The sequence below is a fragment of the Podarcis cretensis genome (genome assembly GCF_951804945.1).
Source record: "Podarcis cretensis genome assembly, chromosome: 14".
Classification (NCBI taxonomy): domain Eukaryota; kingdom Metazoa; phylum Chordata; class Lepidosauria; order Squamata; family Lacertidae; genus Podarcis; species Podarcis cretensis.
This window is the reverse complement of record NC_137183.1, coordinates 22936000-22946159: the sequence shown is the minus strand read 5'-3', so window position 1 is coordinate 22946159 and position 10160 is coordinate 22936000. Positions and strand designations below refer to the sequence as shown.

General features: G+C 47.0%; 1 protein-coding gene across 3 annotated transcripts; it reads right to left on the bottom strand.

Annotated features, from left to right (window-relative positions):
- Window positions 1-2319: 2319 nt before the first annotated feature.
- Window positions 2320-8854, bottom strand: LYSMD4 (LysM domain containing 4). Of its 3 annotated transcripts, none has more exons than XM_079954387.1 (3): window positions 8723-8854; window positions 5090-5380; window positions 2320-3817 (listed from the first exon to the last, which is right to left on the bottom strand). In XM_079954387.1, exons 2-3 carry the CDS (start codon window positions 5363-5365, stop codon window positions 3233-3235), a joined length of 861 nt encoding a protein of 286 aa, XP_079810513.1. In that variant the 5' UTR covers window positions 5366-5380; window positions 8723-8854; the 3' UTR covers window positions 2320-3232. The 3 variants fall into 3 exon arrangements, with proteins under 3 accessions (XP_079810513.1, XP_079810515.1, XP_079810514.1); XM_079954389.1 differs by lacking the exon at window positions 8723-8854 and adding an exon at window positions 6476-7199; XM_079954388.1 differs by lacking the exon at window positions 8723-8854 and adding an exon at window positions 5971-6415.
- Between the last annotated feature and the right edge of the window lie 1306 nt (window positions 8855-10160).

The following is a 10160-nucleotide window of genomic DNA, read 5'->3' as shown; positions in this document are numbered from 1 at the left end:
ACACTAGATATGTCCCCCACTTAATTTTCAATGTCTGATTATGTACAATTTTTTATATATGCTGTAAGCAACCCAGAGTGGCTGGGGAAAACCCAGCCAGATGGGTGGGGTATAATTAATAATAATGATTAATAATAATATAATTAATTATTGCCACACAGACTAGAAGCTTTTTAAAATGAAAGCTGAGATTGTCAGGAAGCTGATTTCTGCAGCCATTCGTGTATTCTCTTTTTTCTGTATGGAACTGTTCCGAGTCCAGACTCTATTGCTGAACCCCTTAAAAATACAACACACATTGCAAGACAGAGAAGCTTGGTGAGTCATGCCTGATCCTTGGCCGGGATTGACATGTGTCTAGCCAACATGAGAAACTCCATGCAAGTATTTTTAAAGGTCACTGCTCTGGATTTCCTATCTTAAAAGTCTTGTTGTTTTTCTTTATAGCTATTTGATTGATATCACAGAATAAAAAGGGGGCTTCTTGCAGAGTTTTCTGAACACCGTCCTCGCCTTCTGCTCTGCCATACTGTTCTGGACCAAATTCCTCTTTGTTGTAACTGCATTGTCAGGTTTGCTGCGAGAGAGGTGGAATGGAAATTAATACTTTGTGCTCTGGCCCGAACATTTAGGGAGTGTCGTGTTTTGCTGTCTGAAAGATCTGCAGCTGAAACAGATTTAGCCTGTTTTCCATTACGATGAGCTTTTGCCAGTTTCCATGGGCATGGAAGACTTTGGGAGTGATTAAAGTGTGTGTGTGTGTGCGCGCGCGTGCGCATGCATGTGCCTCCTGCCCCACTCCCAAATTAATGCTTTATGGAGAGAAGTAAAGAAAGCCTAGGTCTAATAGCTTTTGCTGGTCCTGATCAGCCACAGGAACAGGCAGGTAACTACTTTGGGCTACAATGCTGTTTGCTCAGTTAGTGATTCAAAGCATCTATAAAACTGCTTTTCAGGGCAGAGCTCTCCCAATGCATCATGTACAAAAAGAAGAACACAATATACAGTAGCTACATGGGGCGGGGGGCAGGGGACAGTTCCAATGTGAGAGCCATTTTGAATTGCTTTAGGGATAGCCAACATGATGTCCTTCCATCTCTTGTTGGAACTTCAACTCCCATCAGTCTCGGCTACCACAGCCAGTTGTTGGGGATGATGGGAATTGAGTCCTGTAAGGCAGTGGGCCACTCGCTCTCTCTTAGCTAGTCACTGCCTCTAGGCCTACCCTACCTCCCATTCTTGGTGTGAGGATGAAATGGAAAGCAGGACCGCTCTTTATGCCACCCTGAGCTCCCTGGAGAAAAGGTGATGTTTAAATCTAACAATAAATAAACAAGCAGCTAGAGGGCTCCACATTGGTTATGGCCACACCTGCTAGTTCGGGAAAGGCAGCCTTGAAGAAATAGATTTTCTTTTCTGCCTTTTGTGTTTGCCATCTTACCAGAAGGACCTCTGGGAGCAATGGATAGAAACATACGGCTGGAGGCGCTGAAGTCAAACTTGCAAATGGAGCCAATGTGAAAATGGGAGGAGTCTCCGCCATCTGTATTCAGGAGGGAGGAGATCCCCTTCCACTGGGCTTGGGGTCTTAGCCCTGGTGCTTGCTATGAGAAAAATGGGGCAGGAGTGCCCACATACGGCTCCTTGCCTGCCTTGTATACTCCACCTTTTCTCCAAAGAGCTCTCAAAGTGGCCTATATTCTCTTCCTCCCTGTTTTACTCTCATAGCAAGCCTTTTACGTAGTGTAGGCTCAGGCTGAGAGGCAGTGGCTGGCCCAAGGTCACCCAGGGAACTTCATGGCTGAGCAAGAATTTCAACCCTGGTCTGCCAGGTCCTAGTCCAACACACTAACCACTCCAATCCACTGGCTCTCCCCTTTAACCTTTGCATCCGTCTTAAAAGGAACAGCCGTTATTTAGTTCAGCTGTGGCTACAACAGCCTCGTCAGAGAGGGCACAGTGCATCAGACAATTGGTCCATCTTGTTCAGTGCTATTCACAGACTGGCCGTGGTTCTTCAGGCAAATTTTCATAGCCCTACCTAGAGACTCAACCAGACACCTCCTTCAGGCAAAGAAGAGGCTCTTTATCGCTGAGCTACAGCCCTTCTCTAAGCAGTGACGGTGGTGTGTGTGTGGTATGGGGAGAAGAGAGGATGAAGGTCACCAGCAACACCACCCTGAGTTCATTGCAGAAAGAGGAGGCAATGCAAGTAAAATAGAAATCTTAAACCTTGTATCTCCAATGTATTTGTGTATGTGTAAACCAAGCTTGAGATGACGACTAGGTCCTTCTCTTCTTTTTTAGCAGAAGTGTATGTGCGAAGAAAGCTTTATTGTATGCAAAGGAAGACTGGAGCTGCTCCTGCCATTTAAGACAAGATGACTTTTAATAAACTGGCAGTTAATTTAAATATATATCCATATAGCCCAGGTGATAGGCTAGGCCTGTTTCCTCAGAAAGACCAAACCTCAGAGTCTTGAAAGAGGCAGCAAGCATAAAATGAGATTTGCCCCCAATAACACAAGGGGGGGGGGGATATGATCACATCTCCACCTTAAAGTGCTGTCATACCACTTTAACAAGCCTCCAAAGCAACCTGGGAGCTGTAATTTTGTCAAGGATGATGAGAGTTGTTAAGAGACACCACCTGCAATTCCCCTCACAGAGCTACCATTCTCAGGCTGGCTTCAGAATCAATGGCTCTTCCCAGCGAACTCTCAGAATTGTAGCTCTTTGAAGGGAATCATGGTGGTCTAACAACTCTCAGCACCCTTAACAAACTACAGCTCCCAGGATGCCTTGGGGGAAGCCCCGACTGTAGAATGTAAGGTGCAAATGTGGCCAAAATTTTTAGAGCAAAAAGGGTGCACAGGGGAGGAGTGCAGAACCTTCTCCCTAAGTGCATTTCCCCCAGCTGAGTCTGTTTCTGATATCTGGCTGAAGACTGGTACTGGGGAGCACACAACCTACAAGAGGGTTCAGGTTCTGCACCCTCACTTGCACCCCCCTTTTGCTATTTAAAAGTGAGCCATCCCACCATTCCCTTTGTGACTGACCAGCCACTGTCCATGTCTTGCTCTGTCCTGGTCTTCCTTGATCTCATTTCCAAGTTGAGCTCCTATCAACTTAAGAAGCAACTGATCTGTTGTTGGCTCATCCCAGAACATTATTTCAAAGCAAAGAGACTTTCCTCCACTTTTTGAGGGGTGGGGTGGGGTAACAAACAGAGTCATCCTCCTGAGGGAAAGAAGTCTCCTCCTCTGTGGGTTTGGATAGTGGGCAGAGGTTCTTTAAGCACAGGGAGGACAGGTGTCCCCCTCACTGACCCATCAGTGTGGTTCACAGGAAGAGTTGTGTTGGAGGTAGTAGTTACTTCAAGCTGCTGGGTTTTAAAATAGACAATATAAAACACTGGCAAAATTATTCCTACGAGGAGCATAATGAAAACTGCATTCCACCACTGGATCCCACAGTCTGCTCCAGCACCGATTTCCTTCCTCCCTGAAGGTGACCAGTTTGGTGTGTTGATGCAGTAGTCTGTGCTTGGGGAGACATCCAGCAGAGTTGCTTTCTCAATGTCCTGGTCGATCCCTCTGAAATACTGATCGATTTGCTCGGTGTCTTCGGAGCTGCCGTCTCCCTCTTTGGACCCAGACGGTTCAGCAGGCAACAACAGACCAGCTCTCTGGGCAGGCAGCAACACTTCCTGGGTCTCTGTTAACATGCCGTTGACCTTGACTGGAATCCTGATGGATTTTAGTGCATACAAGTCTTGCTCCTGGATGAAGTTGTTGACCCGCTTGATATCCGCAACCTAAGAGAATTCATAAAGGGGAGATGGGGTGGGAAGTCAGTTATCGAGCTCTTTTTTCATTGCATATAAACAGCTCCTTCTAATGCAAACAATCACTTCATGAATCGCTTCTAAGGGGACACCTGAAACAATGTGCAATAATATAGTAAATGCATATATCAGTGTTGGCCAAACTTGGGTTTCTAGCTGTTTTGGGACTATAATTCCTGTAATCCCTGACCACTGGTCCTGTTAGCTAGGGATGATGGGAGTTGTAGTCCAAAACCAGCTGGAGACCCAAGTTTGGCCCACACTGGCATATATGAAAGAGTTTCATATATAAAACCAACTGCATATACAGAAACAATTTTTAAAACACATACATAGAAGCAGTTTAAGACAACAGCTATGTACACACAAAATCAGTTCAGATCCAATGCAGTGACCAGCTGGGATAATGATCTCCATTTAGAACAGGTGTGGGGAATGTTTGGCCCGCCAGGTGTTGCTGAACTACAACTCCCATTAGCCCCTGCAAGCATGGCCAATGGACATATTGGGAGCTGAGCAGTTTCTGGAGGGCCAAAGGTTCCCCACACCTCATTTAGGAGGGTTGTTTAAAGAGGAACCTCTTCAGTATGATATGGCAAAGTGTGAGGGGAGGGATGTAGCCTTGGGTTCCCTGAGGCTGGGAAAATGGTCAGATTTGCTAAAAGGCAGCTTCTTATGCTGCTGATGGGACAGGGAGCAAACATCCTCTCCTGCAAACCCAAGTACATAGGAAGCTGCTGTCTGCCTAGTCAGACCACTGGTCCATCTAGCTCAGAACTGGCCACACTGCCTGGTTGCAGCTCCACAAGCCTACCTGGAAATGCTGGGGACTGAACCTGAGGCTAATCAGGTGCTCTGCCACTGAGCTACTATTTCCCCAAGTACGCAGAATTCAGAAATCCATAACTGGCTACCTTTGTTTCCAGCTGACACTCTCGTTCCAACTTCAAAGACGTTTCACCCAGCTATTTTTACTGGATGAGTTACAACAGCTAAACAGTTGTTACTTCTCGGCCACCCAAACAACAAAATGATTGGCATGCAAGCCTGGAAACTCCCAGCTTGACTTGGTTGTCAAAGGCTGCCCTAAGGTAGAAGATGCCTTCTCCCATCTTGCCTGTCAGTGGAACAGAACAGAATGCTCTTCCTTGGCTTTGCAAGGCTCTGAGCCAGAAATGTAAAAACAAAACAAAAACCCCACCACGGACGTCATCAATCACTTCCAAGGAAGCTGCTTCTTACTTTGCATCCATACTGCAGTGCCAATTTGTTCAGATTGTCGTCTTTGCTAACTTGGCGTTCCAGCAGAACCACATCCCCAACTTTCTCTGCGGCAGCGTTGCGCCTCCGTTGCTCCTTCCCTCTCGCTCGCAATTCCATGACGTCAAGTTCCTCCTCTGATGACGAGTCATCCGAATCTGAAGGCCTGCTTCTGAACAGGTAAACTTGGCTGCTTGAGAACTTTCGGATGCTGGCAGGAGCCTGGAAGGGCTGAGTCAGTGCCTCACTCAGCCTCATGCTTTACAAAAACCTCTGCAACACAACACAAAGCATTTGGATTATTTTTTTTTTAAAAAAATGATCATAAAATGAACAATATACCTCAACAACAGTTGGGAGTCTGGGATGCCACAGATGAAGCTTAGCTCAGCAGCCATGGCAGAAGGGTTCAGATTACTCATTATGCTAAGTAAGCTCTAAGACGGGGACTCAGACCATGCCCATCCTTTAGATTTTGCTGTGACTCATACTCTGACAACCTTCTTTCTTTTTATCATCTTTAATACTGAAACCTCAAAAAGCACTTTCCCCTTTGGCTATTTCTGTGGCTTCCTGCATTGCATACAGGGTTATGAGAAGGAATGGAGGAATCAACCTATGTCTGGTCTATTCCATATCAGTTCTGCATTTAGTTCATCCACAAATCTGCTGCAGAAAATGGTCAGAACAATCTGGATTAAGGGGGGAAAACCCTGCAACTTTTTTCTTTTGGTATTTAAATACATATTATCTCATTGTACATATTTATAAACTATCATCACCATCATTATCTTTACTCTAAGGTCCCAGGGTGGGTAACAACAATTAAAACACAGTGTCAAAAACTGTTTAAAACAACTTACAGAAATAAAGTGGGTGCTAAAAATATACACTTCAAGTGTCCAATGCCAGAGTAAAGAGCTGTGTCTTCAGAATTTGTCAAATCAGGATAATGAAGGTGCCAGATGTACCGCTGGGGGGTGGGGGGGGAGGAGTTCCACAACTGCCACAGTCAAAGCCCTTCCCCAGCCATCCCTCCCTGAACTTCTGAAAACATAGAATGATGAACATTGAAACAGCCTTCTACGATTGCCCTGCATAGCTTAGTACTGTCTACACCAGACATAGCCAATGTGCTGCCCTCCAGACCTTGTTGGACTTCAATTCCAACTGGCCGCTGCCACCATGGGCAACAGGGAAGATGTGGGTTGTAATCCAGCAACATTTAGAAGACACCATATTGGCTACCCCTGGTCTGCAGCAGCTGACAACAGCACTCCAGCATTTCAAACAGGAGACACCGGGGATTGAACCTGGGTCCTTTGGTTTTATTGCTGAGCCCATCCCCAAAGCAAAGGTTGAACATACCTTCCAGGTGCCAAGAGATCCCCGTGACAAGAGTGACTCTCTGCCTTCTAAGGCTAAAGATCTTTTGAAAACTTACACGCCCTGTTTCAGAACACTTTATGTCCCAGGACAGCCTGGCTTGCTTTGATGACTTGTCCACTGGCAAGTTGTGTTGGGGAAGGCTCAGAGTGGCCCCTTCAAAATCGCTTTGGACCTTCAGCTATCCCATCCCTTGATAAATAATCATGACTGGGCCATAGACTCTGCCCCCACCCAGTAGTCTTTTTTCTTTAAGTCCAAGAATGGAAAATCAGAGCCACATGTTCAGGTTATCTTATTCTCAGGTCTTTGATCTAATCCTTAGGGAAAATTAAGAGCTAAGGCTGTTCTCACTTACTAGAACAGATAAGAAGGGCCCTGCTGCCAAATCAAGCCAAAAATCCTGTTTCCAACAGAGAGGAGAGACAGATGCTGCCTCCAACAGGCTCTCAAGTAGCATGAAAGCACCCTCACTCTCATCAGCATAGGATTTCCTTCTCAGGCCCCTCAAGGCCTTCTCCTCTGTACAGCAGGAGAATGATGCCAGATAAGGGGACATCGCTGTTCAACTTTCTATTGTTTTGGAGGCGTATCATATTTGTGCCCTAACCCACCTGATTATCGTCTCCCAAATCAACAATTCTATTCTGAACTTAAAAATAGAAAGCATAATGCTGGTGGTCAGCAAAAGAGGATCAAAGACTCTCTCAAGGCAAATCCCCCCCCCCCAAAAAAATGTAGTATAAACACCGACAACTGGGAAACACTGGCTTGCGAGCGCTCCAGTTGGAGAACAGCCTTTACCAAAGGTGTCATAGGCTTTGAAGACACTCAAACTCAGGATACAAGGGAGAAACACACTAAGAGGAAGGCACAATTGGCAAATCCACACCGTGATCAACTCCTGCTCAGAAACCTATGCCCCAGCTGTGGAAGGATGTGGATCCAGAATTGGCCTCCACAGTGTCTTACGGACTCACTGTTAAAACCATGTTTATGGAAGACAATCTTATTCGGCTACAAGTGATCACCGAAGAAGAGGAGGAGGAGGAGGTAGGTGTTGCTTTAACAAAAACATTGCCCTAAACTGGAGGGGGGGGGGGGGAGAGAAAGGGGACCAATTAAAGCTACCTGCATTCCCCATTACCCTCCAACCAGATCAAAAGAAGTATCCTGGTAGAAAATAGTTGTGCAATTTTGGACTCTGGACTCAATTTGGCACACAAACAGCCTTTAGATGGTAATGTGTGTCAGCACAGCTTGAAGTAAGCTGGCCCTGCCCTCTTTGGGAGCCCTCATGCTCTTTTTGCTGAGTCTCTGTTTGAAAGGCCCACACTGAGGGCACCGCATCAATAGCAGCTCCACACATTAGGCAGTAAACAGCCTGGATAAATGTGGATTGTATTATACAGACTCCAGGATGTGCTTAAAAGCAAAACCATATCCCTTCAATTAGTTGACTAGCACAAAAGGGCAACAGGTCCCCGCCCCTCAAACCTACTGGGCTAGTTTACTAGATGCACAAACAAAGCTTTAGTTAGCATCCCAAACTATGACACACACACACATCCTCCACCCCGGAAGTCTTAAGTGCTGCAGTCCTGAATTTCAATGCCTCAGTCATCCTCTGCCTCGTTCTGCGTATGGGGTAGAGGAGTCCTACCTGCACACCTCAAAGAAAGCCATACAAGTAAAAAAGAAAAAAACACTCTCTCTTCACATCAACACACCCCTGGCTCCCTTTCTAAGCCCCTGGAGTAAAGAGCAAAGATTCCTACACAGGATTTGTTTATTGCAATGGAAACTGTGTGTGTGTGTGTGTGTGTGTGTGTGTGTGTGTGTGTGTGTGTAAATACCCAGGCAAATTCTCTGCCCACACTCCCAAGCAATAAAAGGAAACACTTGTAGCGTGATCCTGGCCAGATCTACTCAGAGGCAAGTCCTAGTGAATTAATGAGGTTTACTCCCAAGGAAAGTGGGCTTTTAGTATTGCGAGCCAAAAGCCTCCAAAAGCAAAGCCTGGTCTACTCAGAGGCAAGTAGCACTCAATTAAATGGGGCTTACTGCCAGGAAAGTGTGGGGTTTAGAATTACAGCCCTTACAAAGAACAGAGGAGCCCCGCCCCCAGTTGAAGGGGAACCCACAACTCCCAGGTTAAAGGGTGTCCCTTCTAGATCAGCTGCTCCTGATCTAATACTCCCATCCCCGCCAACCACCATTCAGCCCTACCTGCTTTTATTTGCAGGCGACCTGGTTCCCAGCTGCCCCTCTTCCTTCCTTCCTCTCGCCCCAGCTGCTTGGCCTCACCCGAACAAGCTGTGGGCTCCCTCTTCTGCCGGATAGTTCGGAATGGCCCAGGAAAGGCGGGCAAGAGCAGCGTCACAGCCAATCGCCTGCTAGAACGGGCATGGCTTGTGCTTGGTGGGCGGAGGCGGGCGTAGAGCAGTTCCTTGAAGTCAAGTTCGGCAGAGAGGTCAGCGCAGGAACGTGCCTCAGGAGGCGGAGGAGGGAAGCGCGCGTTGGCCTTAAAGGAACAGCAGCCTTGTTAGTTTGTTTTTTAACCCCCTTCTTTCTTTGCTCCCCATAGATATTGGAAGGTGTGGGGAAAGGCAGTTCTCTAGCAGCAGTAGCAGGGGCCTTGAGGTTGCTGGGGCCTCGTATGAAGGTAATTGAATATGAGGTAATTGTTGCAGCCAGATTCCTAGGAACAGGGGATGCAGCCTTGTTTATTTACTGCATTTTTATACCACCCTCTCCTCCAAAGATGGGACATGGGTGGCGCTGTGGGTTAAACCACAGAGCCTAGGACTTGCTGATCAGAAGGTTGGCGGTTCAAATCCCCATGACGGGGTGAGCTCCCGTTGCTCGGTCCCAGCTCCTGCCTTCCTAACAGTGCAAAAGCACATCAAAGTGCAAGTAGATAAATAGGTACCACTCCGGCAGGAAGGTAAATGGCGTTTCCGTGCGCTGCTCTGGTTCGCCAGAAGCGGCTTAGTCATGCTGGCCACGTGACCCGGAAGCTGTACACTGGCTCCCTCGGCCAATAAAGTGAGATGAGTGCCGCAACCCCAGAGTCGGTCACAACTGGACCTAATGGTCAGGGATCCTGTTACCTTTACCTCCTCCAAAGAGTTCAAGGGAGTGCCCTTGTTTTTCCTCCCCTTCCCCGTTTTAGCCTCACAACAACTCTGCGGGGTAGGTAGGTAAGGCTGGGAGACAGCGACTGGGTGAGGTCACGCAGGTCTGAACCCCCAGGGTCTTTCCAAGCCCTAGGCCTAAAATCAGCTTAGTAAATTTGCAACAAGGCTGTAAAATAGTCCAGTATCATTCTTTCCATATTGCTGGTGAAAGGCTGAGGATTTGAACCCAGGGCTCCTAGGTCGTAGGCCAGCACTCTAACCACTACACTGCACTGGCTCTCAAGTCAGGATAACTTTGCATCAGTGAAGACAAGGAAGACTTTGCTTAGACCTGCAATTCCTGTTGCATGCACCTAGACACAGAAAGTGTTTCCAACTTAATTTTGTTCCTTGCTTTCTAATTTTGTGGCATATGTTTGATACAGTACAGACTCCGCTAACCCAGAAATTGTACCTCGGGTTAAGAACTTTGCTTCAGGATGCGAACAGAAATCGCGCGGCAGCAGCAGGAGGCCCCATTAGCTAAA